The sequence below is a fragment of the Pituophis catenifer genome, unplaced genomic scaffold (assembly GCF_029215685.1).
Source record: "Pituophis catenifer annectens isolate HBS135680 unplaced genomic scaffold, rPitCat1.0.hap2 SCAF_14, whole genome shotgun sequence".
NCBI lineage: Eukaryota > Metazoa > Chordata > Lepidosauria > Squamata > Colubridae > Pituophis > Pituophis catenifer.
Genome location: NW_027256894.1, coordinates 11,300,926 through 11,321,769, shown reverse-complemented (window position 1 = coordinate 11,321,769; position 20,844 = coordinate 11,300,926). Strand labels below are relative to the sequence as shown.

The 20,844-nt window shown below is 44.2% G+C and overlaps 1 protein-coding gene across 1 annotated transcript; it reads left to right on the top strand.

Annotated features, from left to right (window-relative positions):
- Positions 1-5,891: 5,891 nt before the first annotated feature.
- Positions 5,892-15,178, top strand: KLHL25 (kelch like family member 25). Its single transcript, XM_070953605.1, has 2 exons — positions 5,892-7,732; positions 14,753-15,178. The coding sequence occupies exon 1, from the start codon at positions 5,892-5,894 to the stop codon at positions 7,695-7,697; it is 1,806 nt and encodes a 601-aa protein (XP_070809706.1). The 3' UTR covers positions 7,698-7,732; positions 14,753-15,178.
- The last annotated feature ends 5,666 nt before the right edge of the window (positions 15,179-20,844 follow it).

Here is a 20,844-nt window from a genome sequence, read left to right as displayed (position 1 = left end):
GTCAAAATTGTGGAAACCTTTTGGGAAAAGTGTATTTTCTAAAACTAGCTAATAACACCACTTTTTTTTTGGAGTAGTACCATAAAATTATATATCAATGGAAATCTAATTTAATCAAAAATGTAATGCAATAACTTTTATGAAGGATTTGCTATTAGAACAGCAGTTACAGTATAAAGAAGAAAAGTGAAACACATAGAAAAAACGAGATATACAAAAATGATCACCATGTCAGTTAATATTTAGTTGGGTAACCTTTAGCATGAATTATGGCCTTACAACATCTTCCCATGGAGTGAACCAAGTCTTTTAGTTCTGCAGATGTTATACTGTGAAACCAAGATTGAATGATGGCTTCTATTAACTGAGTTTTATTGCTGGGTTGCTTCTGACTAACCAGTTTCTTTAGTCGGCTCCATAGATTTTCAATTGGTTTAATGCCGTGATGGCGAACCTATGGCACGCGTGCCAGAGGTGGTACGCAGCCCCCTCTCTGATGGCACACAAGCCGTTGCCCCAGTTCAGCTCCACAGCGCATGCACATGCGCCTCCCACCAGCCAGATGGTCTTTGGTCTCTGCCACGCATGCATGGGGCAGGGCGCGTGCAGGGGCTGTGTGTGCATGCACGGGGGGCGGGGCACATGCGGGGTGTGTGCAAGGGGGCGTGGGGCATTTGGGGGGTGGGGTACAGGCAGGGAGTGCACGTGCATATGTGGGGGTACACGGTTAGGGCACCCACATTGCATTTTGGGGGTTCAGGCACGCAATCCGGAAAAGGTTAGCCATCACTGTCCTATAGAATAGCTTGACCTTAAAAAAAAGCTGAAAAAATGGATGTTGCCTTCAGCTGTTGCTTAAATAGTCAACAGCACCAGAATAGTTGGCTGTTTATTGTATTATTATCATTATTATGCACTATTTTGTTGTGTTTTATGTTTTTCTACACTTCCCAGAGCCTCTTGGGGTTGAAGCAGTCAATACCTTTTATAAATAAATTCTGCATTTTATGTCTACTGTAAAATGAATTATTTATTTGATAGTAAAAAATTTATAAAATGCAAAGTAAAAACTCCAGCTCAGCATGCTTCTGCTCCCGCTGACGATAATGCCCATTTCTCTGCCCAGATTGCTGTCTCTACCCAGTGAAACATGATTCTGTATGCAGGCAGCTCTTTAAAATAGGGCAATTGAGGGAATGCGGAAGGTTTTTATTCGTTGTTGTTGTTTTTTTTAAGTTTACTTTTTGGGCTTCTGTAAAGTCTCCAGATTAAATGGCCTGTGTTTGCAACCTGTGGTTGGATTGGAAAAATAGCAATAGATGATGCTACAGCAGACATTCTTAGCCATTCATTACGACCACAGTTGAGCCCAGCGTTTATGTTGCTAAGTGAGATGTTTTGCCACATTTTACGACCGCTCTTGCCACTGTTGTTAAGCGAATCCCTGCGGTTGTTAAATTCGTAACACGGGTTGTTAAGTGAATCTGGCTTCCCCAGATTCTGACTTTGCTTGTCAGAAGGTCGCAAAAGGGAATCACATGACCTCGGGACACTGCGACCGTCATAAATATGAATCAGTCACTAAGCATCTGACTTCTGAACATGCGACCATGGGGATGCTGCAACGGTCATAAATGTGGGAAATGGTCATAAGTTACTTTTCTCAGTGCTGTTGTAACTTCGAACAGTGATAAACAAATGCTTGTAAGTCTAGGGCTGCCTATATTGCCCATAATACTTGTAAGTATTATGTTTGTATTTAATTAAATACAAATCAATTTACGAAAAATATTTGCTGTTACAAGATTGTTCTTGTAGACTGATACCAGTGGTGGGTTCCTCCCGGTTCAGCCCGGTTCGGCCGAGCCGGTAGCGGTGACGATATGACGTCACCGAACTGGTTCTCTTTGTTCGGGAGCTGGGCCCTCCCGCCCCCCGTCCCCCCACCCTCCGTATTATTCTTACCTTTTATTTGGCCCCACCCCCAATCTATTGCTGCCTCCTGAGTCCCAGCTGATGGGCTATAAGGAAAAAAACTGTTTAAACTCTTGTTGCAGGGCTTCAAAGGGCTTCCCTACAGCTGATCAGTGTTAAAAGGCAGTGTGGTGGTAGACCGGTGCCTCCAAAAACAAATGAGTAGATCAGTGCCTCCAAAAACAAATGAGTAGACTGGTGCCTCCAAAAACAAATGAGTAGACCAGTGCCTCCAAAAACAAATGGGTAGACCGGTGCCTCCAAAAACAAATGAATAGACCGGTTCAGCTCTGCAAGCAGATAAAAGCCTGGTAGACCAGTATCTCTGCTAAATCCTAAAGAATTGTCACATGACAATCAAACCACACCCACAAAATAAGCCACGCCTACAGAACCCGTAGTAAAAAAAATTTAGAACCCACCCCTGACTGGTACCATATGGAAATAAATGCAATCTTTACATATCAAACCAGAAGAACACTCCAGTAACGTTCATTGATTGATTTCATACATTCCAAGCAATTCACCTCCATAGTTTAGTTCAGGTGTCTCCACCCTTTTGGCTTGCCTGGACTGCATTGAATGAAAGGAAGTTGTTTTGGGCCACAGATAATAGAATAACAAAGTTTGAAGGGACCCACCTTGGAGGTCTTCTACTCTAACCCTCTGCTCAGGCAGGAAACTCTATACCAGTGACGGCTAACCTTTTTGGCGCCAAGTGCCCAAAGCGCGTGTGTACGCATACCCATAATGCAATGTGCGTGCGCCCCGCCCCCTGCGCATGCACGCACAACACCCTGGTGTGCACCCCGCCCCCACACAGACACGACCCCCGCACATGCATATGCGACTTCCCTGCATGCGCCCCATGCATGTGCCCATGTCTCCCGCATGTGCCCCCCGCATGCGCGGCAGAGACACAAAAATTAGCTGGCCGGCCGGAGGCGCGCATGCATGCACGGCAGAGTTGAGCTGGGGCAACGGCTAACATGACCACAGAGAGGGCTCAACGTGCCACCTGTGGCACGCATGCCATAGGTTAACCATCTCAACCTCTATACCATTCTAGACAAGTGGTTGTCCAATCTCTTCTTAAAAACCTCCAGTATTGGAGCACTCACAACTTTTGGAGGTAAGTCATTCCACTGGCTAATTGTTCTCACTGCCTGGAGATTACTCCTTAGTTTTAGGTTGCTTCTCTCCTTGATTAGTTTCCATCCATTGCCTCCTGTCCTGCCTTCAGGTGCTTTGGAGAATAGCTTGACTCCCTCTTCTTTGTGGCAGCCCCTGAGATATTGGACGACTGTTATCATGTCACCCCTATGTAGAATATATAATATAGTTAACGTATATAAAATAACTTCCTTTATTTTTCTATATTTTTATTATGAACTTGTGAGTCCACCTTACTGGCTGTCCCGGACCACAAATGGGTCCTAATTGAAAGCCTTAAAACAACTCGGTGAGTAATACAACACAACTAGATCCTCCAAAACAACAGAATTGTCTGAGCAAGAATAGCTTAAGTAATTTGTCCCAGAAGCAAAATTTAAACAGAAGGGAATGCTTTGCTTCCTGGTTCATTGTTCCACTTCTACAGTGTAGACGTTGGCTTAAAAAATAAACCTTACTGAGTGTAATAGGAGTTACAAAATAAGCCTCGAATGCATACAAATGCGGGTTTTAACATCAGCTATCAATTATACTAACAAGCAGGGTAACACAATCTGCAATCATGGGCTGCTCTAATCACAGAAGATCAGTCTGCAGCCATGAAATGCTCTAACCACAGGCTCAGTCTGCAGTTCTGGAGCGCTCGAATTGATGCCATGGTTCATTTGAACTTTCTCTTGGGAACAGAATAATGGACAGCTTTTTAGAGGTTTTCCCCATCCAGTCTCTCAGCCTCCAATCTCCCGAATACAGCTAGCCATAGAAGACGGCAGCCACCACAAATTTTGCTTTCTAAGGTTGAAGCTCTCTCTTCCATATTTTTCTTATTTATTTTTTAAAATATAAAATTTATATTAAAAAAAAATCACCACCACCACAAGCCAGCAAGGAGATGGTGAATGGAAAACCAGGTGCTTCAACCAACCAGATGTCAAGGTTCCAACTAATGCCCTAATACCGTGATGACGAACCTATGGCACGCGTGCCCACAGGTGGCACACGTAGCCATATCGGTGGGCACGCGAGCTCAGCTCTGGCGTGCATATGCGTGCCAGCCAGCTGATTTTCGGGCCTTCTGGGCCCACCAGATATAGGGAAACAGGCTGTTTCCTGCCTCTGGAGGGCCCCGGGGGGTTGGTGGGGGATGCCCGTTTTCCACCTTAAAGGACAGGCGGAAGTTGGCAAACAGGCCGTTTCTGGCCTCCGGAGGGCCTCCAGGGGGTTGGGGAAGGCCCTTTTCGCCCTCCTTAGACTCCTAGAAAGGCTCTGGAGGCTGGGGAGAGCGAAAAACGGGCCTTCCGGTCCCACCAGAAGTTGGCACGCGATGGCAAAATGGTTAGTCATCACTGCCCTAATAAAAGCAGGACCCCTAAGCCATTTAGCAAGAAAAATCCAGTTCTTTATTAAGAGCGCCATTGTCTGCATGAACTAAGTGAAGCCAACTCTGACTTCACCCGGTTTGTGCTTTGCTTCTGACCCTGTGGCCTCCTCCCCCCAAGGTGTGTCACCAATCACATTCCCCAACGAAGCAATTTTGCGGGTTGTAGAAGTCTGAGGAGCCTGAGTGGCGTAGGAGGCTAATGCCTCCTAAGGCAGCATTTAACATCCAGCTGCCTGCAATTACTGCGAGTTCAATTCTCACCAGGCTCATGGTCGACTCAGCCTTCCATTCTTTCTAAGGTGGGTAAATTGAGGACCCAGTTTGTCGGGGCAATAAGCTGACTTTGTATAAATATACAAAAGTATGAAGGCTATTGCTTAACGCATTGTAAGCCGCCCTGAGTCTCCGGAGAAGGGAGGCATATAAATCAAATTAAAAAAAAAAAAAGTCACTCCCTCTGGCTGTTGTGGGTCTCCATGGAGATGGCCTTGACTTTGGGTGGCTAGGATGTGTTTTGTTTTGACTGAAGTATGAGTTCCTCGGTGCAGCTGCGAGGCGTGATTTCCCATCCCTCTGCCTATGTCAACTCGGGAGCACGTCAGGAAATCTTTGTGAGTTGACATAAGGAAGTTTGGCCTGAAGCTTTAAGTGAGGACCTTGAATTTTGTTTTCTTTTGTTTCGAAATGTAAGGGTTGCTTGGCACAAACATGAATAGAGCAACGTGGACAGTGTTGCGTTTGTGGGCGAGAAGGGAAATGGAGATGGGATTAGGGAAGCTGACAGAAAGTTGTGATTTGGCATCCAGGAGAAATGGCGAGACTAGAGAAGGCACGCCAGCAAATAATCTAATCTTGATTTACAGGGTGGTCAATCCAGCAAGAGATGCAGAGGAAGAATTGGGAAAGTGCTTGGAGCAATTTTTACATTTTTTTAAAGCACAATTTGAATCTTATTCTTGTTTTTTATTCAGTCTCCGGCCATGATTAGATCAAGAGCTCATTTTATCCGTTATTACATTATGCACGACTGTTGACTGGCTGTTAGAAATGATCAATGGTATTTTAAGACACTGGTCTCTTTATTATTCCCACTGATTGGTGATCCTGGATATATTTCCTTAGATTTTAGGGACAGCATTTTATTGTTTCAGATGATAAAAAGGTTTATATGGCTGTCCATTTTAGTCATAGAATAACAGAGTTGGAAGGGACCTTGGAGGTCTTCTAGTCCAACCCCCTAGTACGTATACTTGGCTGAGAATTATGACTAAGCACAAGGTCACCCTAGATTTCACTCTGAGTCTCCCCAGTGTTAAACCCCACTGTGTTTGGTTTTATCAACCACAATTATTTGAAAATAAGGATGTTTCTTGTTCCCACAGGTCACGCTCCAGGAGTCATGTCAGTCAGCGTCCATGAGAACCGTAAATCCAGGACCAGCACCGGCTCAATGAATATCTTGCTGTTCCACAAAGCCTCTCATTCAGACTGTGTCTTGTCTCACCTCAATAGTATGAGAAAGCACTGCATGTTCACAGATGTTACACTCTCTGCGGGGAACAAAGCCTTTTCGTGCCACCGAGCAGTATTAGCTGCTTCCAGTAGATATTTTGAAGCCATGTTCAGCAATGGCCTTCGCGAGAGCTTAGGGGATGAAGTCAATTTCCACGACAGCCTCCATCCAGAGGTGTTGGAGCTGCTGCTGGACTATGCTTATTCATCCAAGATCATCATCAACGAGGAGAATGCAGAGTCCCTCCTGGAAGCTGGAGACATGTTGCAGTTTCATGACGTCCGAGATGCAGCTGCAGAATTTCTTGAGAAGAACCTTTGTCCTTCCAATTGCTTGGGGATGATGGTCCTGTCGGACGCTCACCAGTGCAAGAGGCTTTACGAGTTCTCTTGGAGAATGTGCTTGGTCAACTTTGAGACAATCCACAGGACTGATGAATTTAACAACCTCTCCAAGGATACGCTGCTGGACTTGATTTCCAGCGATGAGCTAGAAATTGAGGACGAGGAGAAAGTCTTCAAGGCAGTCATCCATTGGGTGAAATACGACTTGGACAAAAGGAAGCCCTTTCTCCCGGAGCTTCTAAAGAACGTGCGGTTGGCATTGCTGCCTTCTGGATGCCTCAAAGAAGCCATGGCCTACGAGGAGCTGATCACCACAGAGGAGGAGAACAAGGAAATCATGGGAGAAGCTCTTTGGTGCAAGAAAAAAATCTTGCAGAACGATGGGGTAGTCACCAGTCCTTGCGCCAAGCCCCGCAAAGCCGGGCACACGTTGCTCATCTTAGGCGGGCAGACATTCATGTGTGACAAAGTCTACCAAGTCGACCACAAAGCCAAAGAGATCATCCCTAAATCAGACCTGCCCAGTCCGCGGAAAGAGTTCAGCGCGTGTGCCATTGGCTGCAAAGTTTACATCACTGGAGGGAGAGGCTCAGAAAACGGGGTATCCAAGGATGTCTGGGTCTACGACACGGTCAACGAAGAGTGGTCCAAAGCTGCCCCCATGCTGATCGCTCGGTTTGGACATGGTTCAGCCGAGCTCGAGAACTGCCTCTATGTAGTGGGCGGTCACACCGCAGTGGCGGGAGTCTTTCCTGCTTCTCCTTCGGTTTCACTGAAACAGGGGGAGAAATACGATCCCGTTGTCAATAAGTGGACCATGGTTGCTCCCCTCAGGGATGGTGTCAGCAATGCTGCAGTTGTAAGCGCCCGGCTCAAGCTTTACGTTTTCGGTGGGACCAGCATTCACCGGGATATGGTGTCCAAAGTCCAGTGCTATGATCCGACCGAGAACCGGTGGACTATCAAAGCCGAGTGCCCCCAACCCTGGCGTTACACGGCAGCGGCTGTCTTGGGTAGCCAGATTTTTATCATGGGGGGAGACACGGAATACACCGCCGCGTCTGCTTACCGTTTTAACTGTGAAACGGATCAGTGGACCCGTATTGGGGACATGACGGCGAAGCGCATGTCCTGCCATGCGTTGGCTTCGGGAAACAAGCTGTACGTGGTAGGGGGTTACTTTGGGACGCAGAGATGCAAAACGTTGGACTGTTACGACCCCACTTCAGATACCTGGAACTGTATCACCACGGTGCCTTATTCCCTCATCCCCACGGCTTTTGTTAGCACATGGAAACACTTACCGGCCTGACACACAGGAGCACTGGTTACAATGGAGCACAAGAGGTAAGATTCCTTTTTTTAAAAAATTTGATTTATATGCCGCCCTTCTCTGGAGACTCAGGGCGGCTTAAAATGTGCTAAGCAATAGCCTTCATCCTTTTGTATATTTATACAAAGTCAGCTTATTGCCCCCACAATCTGGGTCCTCATTTTACCTACCTTAGAAAGGATGGAAGGCTGAGTCAACCTTGAGCCTGGCGAGATTCGAACCTGCAGTAATTGCAGGCAGCTGGTCTTAATAACAGGGTGCTTTAGACCACTGTACTACCAAGGCTCTTCCTTCAGGAAAGTTCCACTTAAGACTCACCTGTCTTTTTTTTTTTTTTTTTTTTTTTTTTTTGCGCAGGAAAGCTGTTTTAAGGTGGAAACCTCTCCAGTTCACAAGTATAGAAAATCTGAGAAAAGAATTTTTGGGTAGGGGGGAAAGTGAATTTGGATACTTTTGAACTTTGCTTAGATTTTAAGGGTGAAGGACAGTCATATGTCAAGAGAAAGACTTAAAGCAGAGGTCTTCAAACTCGGCAGCTTTAAGACTTGTGGACTTCAACTCCCAGAATTCTCCAGCCAGAATAGCTGGCTGGAGAATTCTGGGAGTTGAAGTCCACAAGACTTAAAGCTGCCAAATTTGAGGACCCCTGACTTAAAGCAACAAATAAAAAAATATGGTACTTAAAATCATCTGGGCAACAATAAAAATACACCAGAAGTTAAATGTCTGGACCAACGAAAATATCATTAGGTCCAGAAGAAATCAATAATGCCTGGCCTTAATAAATAGTAATAACACTTAGATTTATATACCGCTTCATAGTGCTTTACAAACCTCTCTAAGCAGTTTACAGAGTCAGCCTATTGCCCCCAACGATCTGGGTCCTCATTTTACCGACCTTGGAAGGATGAAAGGCTGCGTCAACCTTGAACAGGTCAGGATGGAACTGCTGGCAGTCAGCAGAATTAACTTGCAATAATGCATTCTAACCACTGCACCACAGCGGCTCTTAGGTGATGTGTCTTTCTATGGACACAACCACAACCTCCACTTACGCCTTCCTTTCTGTTTACAGAGGTCTTTAAAGTACATTCTAATACTGAGAAGGATGGCAAACCAGTTCTCAGCCTTACCAGGTGGACCAGACAGAAAACATGTCCAGTTGACCTAATTCTGCCGTTTTTGGAAGGGTACTTGAATAGAGCCTTGCAAGTCTGAATGTACAATTCTCCCCATCTCCTTTTTTTGAATTTTAATGACCCTGTAATCCCTTGCATCGGGGTGGATTTGGGGCAATTGAAAGGAGCTGAGCATTTACTGGCCGGATGCCCTTCTTGATGCTTATGCAGGGTTCACAGCAAATAATCACTCATTGTGCCCAGAGAGAGAAACTTCTGCCCGTACCTAGGATTGAACTCACAGCCTTCTTCTTGTGAGATGAGAGTTCCACCTTTAGGCCACCACGCCACTCCTCCTCCATCCCCTATACACTTGAGAAATTAGGGAGGGTCCCTTTTGAGCTTTTTGCCCCACTCATTATCCATCTGAGGGCTATGCTGTCTCTTATCTGACCATTCCCAAGGCTCTGAGCTCAATCTCCCATGGTCAGTTCCTCACATACAAGATCGTTACATCTATGTGTAGCTCCAGCTGAAGGTACAAAGAGGCAATGGTGCCATGAAAAAAAGCTTGTCTCTTTAGCTTAGTCCCAAGAGCACCTTAAAAATTGATCATACTGTAGTGGAGCCAAGCTCCTAGACAAATTCTTTTATTGCTAGAGATAGAGCAGTCGCTCCAGTAATTGTGTGGCTAGATTTACAAATTACACTAATCTATCCTGCAGTAGATTTGATTTTGGCTTTGCTTTGTGTATGTGTCAAGACAGCCTTCTTTTGTCTGGCTGCAAAGGATGGAGTCCTGTCTGAGCACAAACACAAAACAAAAGCTCCGCTACTTCGCAATGACACTGCCCTGTGTTCTCACTGGACTTTATTCAGATATTCTTGGCTGCTAATAACTGCTTTTCCAAATTCTAGCTCAGCTCGGCCGTGACAGTTTTCCCCAGCTCCCAAATACTGCTTCCAGCAGCCCAGGCGTCTGTGAGTTTGTCGTTCAACCGTTAATTACTTTTGCAACGCGTGGGAAAAGTCCATTTTCAAGCTCAGTTTACAGAGCCCTTGAAAGATTTTGCATTCGCGGTGGAAATAAAATTTATATGTCTGTCATGCAGGTGCCGTCTGAATGCCAAAACTGCAAGCCAAATACATCCGTAGCCAATGCTTTGGAATAGATTTTTGAGACGGCGCTGAAGGATTTTTAGAACTGAAATAAAGGCTGAGCCGTTTTTTTCTCCCCCCCGACAGCTAGTATTTTCCCCTGGGAAATCCCTTTAGAGTAGACAATGCACGTATTGTTCTGAGATGCTCCGGCCTCTTAAAACTTTTTTTGGTTGGTGAGATTTCTTTGTTCCTGCAGTTGTGATTTCCAGAGATCTCTTTCGTCTTGGCTCAGATTAAGAAGGTCTTCTGAATAGCCAATGTCTTGATTTCGAAGCTGCTTTTGTTTGCGGTCCGTTGCCTTGTTATAAAGGGGACACGGTAGCTCAGTGGCTAAGACGCTGAGCTTGCTGATCGAAAGATTGGCAGTTCAGCGGTTCGAATCCGTAGTGCCACGTAAGGGGGTGAGCTCCCGTTACCTGTCCCAGTTTCTGCCAACCTAACAGTTCTAAAGCACGTAAAAAATGCAAGTAGAAAAATAGGGACCACCTTTGGTGGGAAGGTAACTGCGTTCCATGCGCCTTTGGTGTTTAGTCATGCCGGCCACATGACCACAGAGACGTCTTCGGACAGCATTGGCTCTTCGGCTTTGAAACGAAGTCGGGAATGACTAGCACATATGTGCGAGGGGAACCTTTACCTTTTTTACCTTGATATAGGGCAAGATTTAAACGCTTTTTTCCCCTCAGACATTTTGCTGAATCTCTGGGAAAGAATCAAGGGATTCAGAAAAATTAGGAAAAAAGGGTTGGCAGTTCTTAATATCAAGTTGCATGTTAGCTAGGTTTCCTTAACTATTTCTTGACTTGTGTTTCATGCCAAGTTGTAGCTGCTTAACCGTGATCTGTTGCCCAAGACACAGTTGTCCGTCCCCAGGTGTGCAGCAGGTGTGCAAACAGGTATTATAATGCAAACAACCATAATTAGGTTCCCATAACACGCTAAGGAAAGGGAAGCGGTGGCTCAGTGGCTAAGACGCTGAGCTTGTCAATCGAAAGGTCTGCAGTTCAGCGGTTCAAGTCCCTAGTGCCGCGTAACGGGGTGAGCTCCTGTTACTTGTCCCAGCTTCTGCCAACCTAGCATTTCGAAGGCACGTAAAAAATGCAAGTAGAAAAATAGGGACCACCTTTGGTGGGAAGGTAACAACGTTCCATGCACCTTTGGCGTTTAGTCATGCCGGCCACATGACCACGGAGACGTCTTCGGACAGCGCTGGCTCTTCAGCTTTGAAATGGAGATGAGCACCGCCCCCTAGAGTTGGGAACGACTAGCACATATGTGTGAGGGGAACCTTTACCTTTAACACACTAAGATAAAAGCCTACAAACCAGATACTGGAATAACCAACCACTCGTTTAGCAAACATTCATAGTTAGAATGGCACTCCAAAAAGTGATTTACAACCAGTTCTCACACAGCATTCCCTGGTCATGTGATCAAAATTTAAGGCACTTGGAAACTGGCATGTATTTATCTCCTGGTTTTCCACTTGGTGACTATGTCATGGGTCCAGACTGTGCTCACTAAGCGAGGACTAAGCAGGTTATATGAACAGAATCTTTAAAAACGTCCCTGCCCTTTTTGAAGGACAGCAAGGCCAAGGTGGAGCTGGTCCGAGACTCTCTCTTATGTTTCCTCCTTCTCAAAGCCAGAGCTAAATTTCTTTACGGTGGCTGAATATGAAATTCCTTTATACCATTTCTGTAGCAGCAACTTACATATATATTTTCCTCCTCTGCATTAAGTCATTGCCAGAATCGTTCTCGGGTTCCTTAAAACTCTGAAAGCCGATAGTTTGATTGCACCTTAGTTGTTAAGCATTAGTTTTTTCTTCTGGTTATTCTGTTGGAACGGGAGGATCATTTCGAAAGAGAAGTTTTGAAAACAGGCTAAAGATGACAGTCTAATGTTTGTGAGCTGCACGTGTTCCCTTGTGAGCTCAATTTGTGAAGCTCTTCAAGAGTCAGCTACTCCTGCACTTTGCATAACTGCCAGTCCTGAGGCTTGGATTCAAATGAACGCCACGGGCACTGAGGGCGTTGCCATCTCATAAAATGCTCTTCTGAATAAAATATGCCTTTAACTAGCCACAAAACTCAACTGCTTGTTGCAGAGATTAAAACTCCCTTTTTATGACGCTGCAATCTCTTAATTCGGGGTAGAGTTGAGGTGACTAGATGGAGCTGAGCGTTTACAGGCCAGATGCCCTTCCTGATGCCACGCGGAGTCACATAGACCGTTGCAAAGATTTAGTTACAGTAACTGTAGATCTGGAAATCTCCTCTGCAACCAGTTGTCCATTCTGTGTCCCTGCTTCTGCCCCACCCTTTTTGTCCACTACTCCCATTTCCTAATATTATGGAGCGGACGAATATTATGGGTTGCCGGATGGATAGACGAACGACAAGCCACTTTCCTATTCCCCAACAGAGATAAGAGGTTGTGTGTTCTTCGGAATCCTGGAATTTGCTGCTAAACTTGGGCAGCAAACTGTTGGGCATCCCTTCTTTCATTCAGGCTTTTTTTCCCTCTCTTGCCTTCTCTCTAGACTGCGTTCATACTTCATATTAAGCACGAGCTGCTTAACTGTATATGTTGACTGCTGCATTGAGAGCAAACCACATTTAGCAAAATGCTAAGCTAAAATTAATCAAACCAAGTTAGGGCTTAATGAATCATGTGAGCTCTTTCATTCAGATGAAAGGTCCAGATCTTTCATTCTCTCCTCCCCTCTCCTCCTCGCCCCTCCCCCTCCCCTCCTCTCCTCTCTTCCTTTCCTCTCCTCCCCTCCCCTCCTCTCTTTTCCTTTCCTCTCTTCCTTTCCGTTCCTTTTCTTTCCTTTCCTCCCCTCCCCTCCCCTTTTCTCTCTTCTCTCTCCTCCTCTTTTCTCTTTTTTCTTTTCCACCTCCTCTCCATTTAATCTGTATAGGTTTTTTTTCCAGGGACAACAGAGACCCCGATAACAGGAATCCAGAACCATCTCCTGCTAGCTTTTTTCCCCCTTTCTCATATTAGAGTGGCTGAAATGGTCATGTGACACGTCCTTTCGTTACCAATAATCCAGGTTGCCACCTGTGAACAAATTGTGCTCGATGGAAATATTGACACCTATAATTTAATACGGGCGGGGATCAGGGTGGCTACAGCAGATGAGCTGTTCCTGCTATGTTGATATTTGTCTCCAAAGCCTGATTATCAGGCCAAGCTAACTGGGAGTGGCTGTTGTTTAGAAACATGTTTTGGCAAGCTAAGCCTGGGTTGAAACCTTTAGTTTCTGAACCGTGTATCCTCGGTCAGCCATATATAATAAAGGCTACTAAGTGTCTACGGAGATTCTCAGTCATCCAGGTCATGGTAGTCCCAAAAGTGCTTTTTTTGCAATAGGCAACTGGACATAAATCCTTCCATTCCCCACCGTCCAGTCACAGCTGAAGAAGCTTCTTGGATGTGAAGCGAAACACCTTCAAAGAAAAACCAGAAAGTCCAGTTGCCTCTTGAAAAAAAGCATCTTTGAGAAAGGCTACTAAGATCAAGTAAATTGATCCTATGGCGCGAGTAGCAGAGTGACTCATCCATCCCAAGAGTATTGGTGGTATTATTCGAGTTTTTCCCACTTTGGGCATGCTTCCCATTCTACCTTTAGATGACTGTGGAGGAATCTTCTATCTTATGCTACTTTGACTAATACAAAGCCTGAGTGATAGAAGATGGGCTGCATACTGCAACCAAGGTCCTCCCAGCTATCTATCTATATAAAAAAGGTGATGTGTATGTATGTTCCAGCATCCCTCTGGAATGCCTTGAGCAATTTCAACCAGACTTGGTACACAGATAACTTACTATCTGGAAACAAATACTGTGGGGGTTAGACACCCCTGGTGTGTGTGTGTGTGTGTATATGTCTGTGTGTGTGTGTCCAGCATAACTGGAACGCCTGGGCCATTAAGGAGTGTGAATGCAGCGTACTAGAGCGGCAATTGTTTGTGATGTCAGTTCCTTTGCAGCTTCCTCTGGAAAAGCAGCGGTGACGTTCGCCTTCCAGTGGAGCAATGGGGAAGTGCCTGATGGATTTCTGGCAAAGTGCCAGGATCGTAGACAGGGTGGGGAAGAGGAGCGCATGGGAGGGGGAAAGGAAAGGGCAGGGATGATGGGCACGGGAACTATATCTTTTTAACTGTATTTTAATGTTTTTATCTATGTTTTTTACTTTGGCTGTACACTGCCCTGAATCCTTCGGGAGAAGGGTGGTATATAAATTTGATAATAAATAAACAAACAAACAAACAAACAGGGGGAAGAAAGACCTCTCTCAACGGCTCTCTGTCAGACAAACGTTTCAATGTCTATAAATACCCGGGCAACGCTGGATTACCAGCTAGTTTTCTATAAATGGAGGACAGGGACATGCTAAATGATCTCCATAAGTGGAAGAGAGACTCTCATGAATGCTTTCTTTTCCTGTATGGACGCTTGACAGCAAAGAAGGAAACCTTAATAGATTTGTAACCTCTTAATGTGGTGACCGACCAGAAAGATAAAAACATTGGGGTGAATGTCTTTGGGAGAGGACAGTTGATTTTATGTACCTTTCCTTAGAACATTCATCCATGCATTGAATGTCCATCCTATTTAGGACGCCCTTCCACTCATGGGGTGGTCATCTGCCTAGGCAAAGACTTTTCCTGCCTTTATCAACTGGTTATAACTGAATGCTTACCTCTACAACCAATCACTGACTGTTTTTTCTCTCTCTTCCAGATGAAGCATTTGCTGCATCATTATTACCATGGAAGCTATACCAGTAGCTGGAGACACCAGCTTTGCTTTCTGGTTGCTCCCACACAATCCGGTCTATTGGTATGCCATCTTGGGATCTCCATCGGTTTTCCCAAAGCTTGGATGGGTGGAAAGGCTGAGCGTTCCTGTTGACTTTCTCCAAGGAAAAGGGAACAAAGCAACAAAGAAGTCCTTCTGTAAGGACAGACTTGTCTGTTCCTTGCAGGTAACACTTTGATCCCAGGTAGCATGGAGAAGCAGCCTTTAAAAAAAAGGCCTTGATGATTTCCATTCAAGGACTTCAGAAGCTCCCTTCTGAATGAAGGGGGAATGAAGCACAACCGTATCAGCAAGGGCTTGAATTGCACCACAGATGTTGTTGATGATGATGATGATTTGTACTTTGATGTGACCAGGAGTTCTAGTAAATGTTAATAAAACTATTTGTCTTGCATGAGTGGGAGTTTTCTTTTTGGAGTGCAGCGAATTAACAATGTAATATCTATGGATAGTTGTTGTTGTGAAGTCATGTCCGACCAATTGTGACCCCATGGACAACGTTCCTCCAAGCCTTCCTGTCCTCTACCATCCTCTGGAGTCCAGTTAAGCTCACGCTGACTGCTTCAGTGACTCCATCCAGCCACCTCATTCTCTGCCGTCCCCTTCTTCTCTTGCCCTCAATCGTAACCCTAACCCAGCATTAGGCTCTTCTCCAGTGAGTCCTTCTCATTAGGTGACCAAAGTATTTGAGTTTCATCTTCAGGATCTGGCCTTCTAAAGAGCAGTCAGGGTCTATGGATACATTGCTTTTTTATGGAGAACTTGACCAGCAAAGCAGCTGCTACTTCTGACGTTCATAAGACTCAGAATTGCTTTCCTCATTTGAAGATGGATGCTTAAATGGGAAGCCCACAGAACTAGTAGTAAAAAACAATTGAATTTCACCACTGCACAGAATGTTTGTCAAGAAAACAACAATTTTGCATCCTAGAATTTCAAGGGTGTTTAGGATTTTTTTAAAAAAGCTATTCCTGGTGAGAAGATTGTAAGGGAAAGTAGTTTCATTATTTATGGATAGACTGGTGGATACATAACGCCAGGGAGAAAAAGGAATATTTTTTCCTCTTCTCCTCGCATGTTTATTTGGCGAGAAAGGCAATTCAGAAGCTTTTGGCAGAGATACAATAGCTCCCATTAGTTGCTAAGAGATTCAACAAGAGGTAGGTGGCATAAAAGAGCCTCTGTGATAGCTAAATAATAAGGGGGGGGAGATTCAAGGAGATTTTGATTAATCCTTAAAAAAAGAAAAAAAAATCCTGATCCGGAATGGATTTTTCAAGCTGGAAACAAAGTGCATTCAACTGGGCTGCCTCTTCGAGGTCAGATGTTTCCACTTTCTCATGACCCAGGGCTGCCTTTTCAGACAATGCTTCCTATTCTTTCGCAGGACGTCGAAGTTTATTTTATTTATTTTTATTTATTCCATTTATATGCCGCCCCTCTCCGAAGACCCAGGGCGGCTCCATAAAAAGGTTCATTCTTCCGCCCTGTAAAAAAAGGTAACCCGGTTTTCTACCTCAATCTCAACAAGTTTTAAGTTCTTCAGAGGTTCTAGAGATGGGGGGTGGGGAGGAGGCTTTTTGAATTAATCAGATACAGCAGTGGCCAAAATTGTGGAAACCTTTTGGGAAAAGTGCATTTTTGAGGTTTGATGGCTAATAACACTTTTTTTTTTTTTTTTTTGAGTTTCAAGATAATCCTATTCCACTGCTGGAATTGGCCCAGACCTTAACCCAATTGAAAATCAACGGGGCCTATTTTTATTTTCTATCCATTGATACCAGTTTTCCCAGGTTGAGTAATATAGATCAAAATAAGACATAAATTGTGTTTACATATATTCAATCAAGAAGGAATATCTGAGAATACATGAATAGAGTTAAGATTTGTGTAGTGTTGGAACGACGTTGAATTCTACAACTATCATGGACATATTTTTGTTACAGACGTATTTGTATTAGTATTTTAATATTTTAAATTTTAATAAAGGTTTTTGAAAATTAAAAAGAAAAGAAAGAAAATCTATGGAGCCGACTAAAGAAACTTGTTAGTCAGAAATGACCCAGCAATAAAACCCAGTTAATAGAAGCCATCCTTCAATCTTGGTTTCACATTAGAACAGCTGCAGAACTAAAAGACTTGGGTCACTCCATTTCTCTTCTCTAGAACCTCAACATCTTTTTTATAGAGTGGTGACCAAAACTGGATGCAGTACTCTAGGTGTGGTCTTACGAAGGCTTTATAGAGTGGTATTAGTACCTCACTTGATCTTGATTGTATCCCTCTGTTAATGCAATTTAGGATTGCATTGGCTTTTTTGGTTGTCGCTGCACACAGCTAGCTCATATTTAGCTGGTTGTCCACTAAGACTCTAAGATCCCTCTCACAGTCACTGCTATTATCTTTGAAGCCTCCCATCTAAGTTGGAGTCTCATTAACTGTAGAAAACGGGGGTGGGGGTGGGGGGGAATAATGAAAGAACAGGCACCGCTGAGAATAAATGATAAGGGTGGAAATGCATCGATTCACACGATTCTGATTTAAAACTGCAAACTTCCCAAGGTCTGACTAGACAGGCTGTAAAAGAATGATGTGGAAAAGCTGGGAACAGAATGGTATTTTTCATGCTCATTTTCTCCCTTTCAGTAATCTCTGTTTAAAGAAGAAAAGCCAGGGATTGACGGCCTTGGGAAAGCAGTGGGAGACAACTACTGTCTGGTGACTATTTCACACGCTGTTAAAAACAGCTTTCCTTGCTAGATAGCTGGCAATGTGTTCATAAATCACTTTTTCATGGTTTGTGTTTTTGACATGTCGTGGGCTTACCGGGTCCCTTTAGAGTGATGCCTCTTTATGTCTCTCACAAACAAACTACTCTGTTTTACACATCAAAGGCCAAGTACGTAGCTCTCTGCAGAGCTGAGAACCAATGGAAACAATTCAATAAAGGAGAATATTTGTAGCTCGGGGGTTGAGATGAGGGGATTCTTGGTGCTCTCTGAGCTTGACTGTTTTCTTACAGATGTTGCATTACCCAAATAAGTACTAAGGATGTCCCAAAGATGCCTTTTCAAGAGGCAACTGGATATCCTTTGTTTTTCCTTCCAGACATTTCGCTTCTCATCCAAGAAGCTTCTTCAGCTCTGACTGGATGGTGGGGAAAGTCAGAGCTGATGAAGCTTCTTGGATGAGTAGCGAAATGTCTTCAAAGGAAAAACCAGAAAGTCCAGTCGCCTCATGAAAAAGCACCTTTGCTTTTCACTTGAAAAAAGAGGTACTATATAAATGTACGTTAAGGATGATATATGTCTAACCAGCAAAATAGAAAAGAAATTGAAAGGAAAATGTGGGTAAATGTAAGATCGGGGTTGCTCCAATACCATCTTGACAAATATATTGAATTGAAAATGGACACAACAACGGAGAGGGAAGGGAGAGAGAGAGAAGTAGAGGGACAGGTAGGAAGGAGAGAGGAGAAGGGTGGAAAAGAGAGAGAGAGAGAGAGAAGAAAGGAAAAAGGAGAGGAAGAAAGGGAGGGGAAATAAGAGTAGGAGAGAGGGTTAGAAAGAGGAAGAGGGGAGGAGTGGGGGAAGGGGAAGGAGAGGAGGAAAGAAGAAAGTGGAAAAGAATAGAAGAAGGGAGGGAAGGGAAAGAGGGGAGAAGGAGAGGAAGGGTTGTCATGGAAGAAGAGAGATACGGAATGGTAAAAGAGCAACTCCGAATGTATTTTAAAGTTTTAGGATGAAGAATGAACCAATATGGAAATCCAAAGATAATATCGTCTTCCCCGAAAATAAGACCCTGCCTTATATTTTTTTGAACCTCGAAATAAGCGCTTGGCCTTATTTTCGGAGAGCTCTTATTATTTTGGGGTGCGTGGAGCAAGACGGGGCTCCTCTTGCTGTCTTACCTGATTTCCAGCTCTGTCTCCCTAACTCTAACCAGAGGAAATGACAGGGACCGGCTGCGTATGTGGTTAAATATTTTCAGGGAGGGCTTATTTTGAAGGGGAGGGCTTATTTTAGTGCATGCGCTCAAAAGTCCGATTGGGCTTATTATTAGGGGATGTCTTATTTTCGGGGAAACAGGTTATGTGTAATAAGAACGGTTAAAGAGATTGTACATTTATATATGTTTTATGAGAAAAAAAAAATAAAAAAACTTATAAAAAAAGAAAAAAGCACCTTTGGGACAGCCATGACCTGGATGACCGAGATTCTCCATAGACATTTAGCGCAGAAGATGTTACCTAGTTTGGGTCATGAAACATCTACAAGAAAACAACCAAAATTCAGCAAGCATCAAGGACCCCTAAAATAATCCAATCTGGGTGCCTGAACTTTCTGGAGGGTTCCTTCAATGCCCTTGGGAAATTTTCTTTTTCTTTTTTTTTTTTTTTTTGTGAATAATACTGCTGGCTCTGTGCAATATGGAGATAGGCAGCCAACATGATTGATGATAAGTGTTTTCTTCTCCACTCCTGGCTGAAGGAGGCAATAACCAGATCTTACTCAGGCTAGGAAGAAACCTCCCTTGTCCAATTATAGGCTAGTCTCAAAATGTTCCCATCCTGGAGAAAAAAAATGATAGTGATAGAAGAGAATATTTATAGCTCAGGGTTGGAACGCAAGGTCCTTGGTGCTCTCTGAGCTTGGTTGTATTTCTTCAATAGCAATTTAGGTAACACAGTGGTTTCAATCCAAATATTTTTACTACTGGTTCTGTGGGTGTGGCTTGGTGGGGCGTGGTGTGGCTTGGTGGGCGTGGCAGGGGAAAGATACCACAAATTCTCCATTCCCACCCCACTCCAGGGGAAGGATACTGCAAAAACCCCATTCCCTCCCCACTCTGTGGCCAGCCAGAGGTGGTATTTGCCAGTTCTCCGAACTACTCAAAATGTCCGTTACCGGTTTTCCAGAACCTATCAGGACCTGCTGAATAGCTCCCCTGGATGGAAGGAAGACATTGTGACACAGATTATTTTAAAAGGTAAATGTTCCCCCTTGCACATATGTTTAATCGTTCCCAACTCTAGGGGGTGGTGCTCATCTCCGTTTCAAAGCCAAAGAGCCAGCGCTGTCCGAAGACGCCTCCATGGTCATGTGGCCAGAATGACTCAACGCCAAAGGCGCATGGAACTCTGTTACCTTCCCACCAAAGATGGTCCCTATTTTTCTACTTGCATTTTTCACGTGCTTTCGAACTGCTAGGTTGGCAGAAGCTGGGACAAGTAACGGGAGCTCACCCCTTTACACAGCATTAGAGATTCGAACTGCTGAATTGCCAACCTTTTGATCAACAAGCTCAGCGTCTTAGCCACTGAACCACTCTGTTCCTTTTTACATTTTAATTTTACAGATTATTTTATCTATATGTAAAAAGCAAGGAAAATCCCTCACCTCTTTCTGATTCAATGCCAGAGATGGGGGAGAAAGAGAAACATTCTAGGCAAGTCGGGTGGGGAAAATAGATGACTCATCTCAATATTTTCTCCTAAATGTTCTCTGATGTTAAGAAAAGTGTTCACAGGCTGCAGCTTTTACTCTGTAACAAAGTTACGGAACAAGGTGAAAACAGATTACATAAGACAATTTATTGTCATTATAGAATTCCCAAGGATTAGCTGTGTGGTGTAACTCTGAAAGCTAGAAAACATTTCTTTCTCCAGAGTGACTTCCCCCTGCCCCCCAAGTTCTTCTTTATAGACTTGTCTAATTTCCTTGAGTGAGTAGAGAGGTTGTTCTTGCTCCTTTAAAACATGGAGAATGGAATAGATATTGGAAGAAGTATCCATTTATTTACATCTGTTGGGAGGGACAGCTAACCTGCCTTCCATTGAGGACCTGTATACTGCATGAGTCAAAAAGAGGGCTGTAAAAATATCTACAGACCCCTCGCACCCTGGACATAAATTGTTTCAACTCCTACCCTCAAAACGACGCTATAGAGCACTGCACACCAGAACAACTAGACACAAGGACAGTTTTTTCCCGAACGCCATCACTCTGCTAAAC

Bases quoted from the DNA above. Each gene is read 5' to 3' on its own strand.
- KLHL25 (XM_070953605.1), top strand. From the start codon at position 5,892: ATGTTTCTTGTTCCCACAGGTCACGCTCCAGGAGTCATGTCAGTCAGC.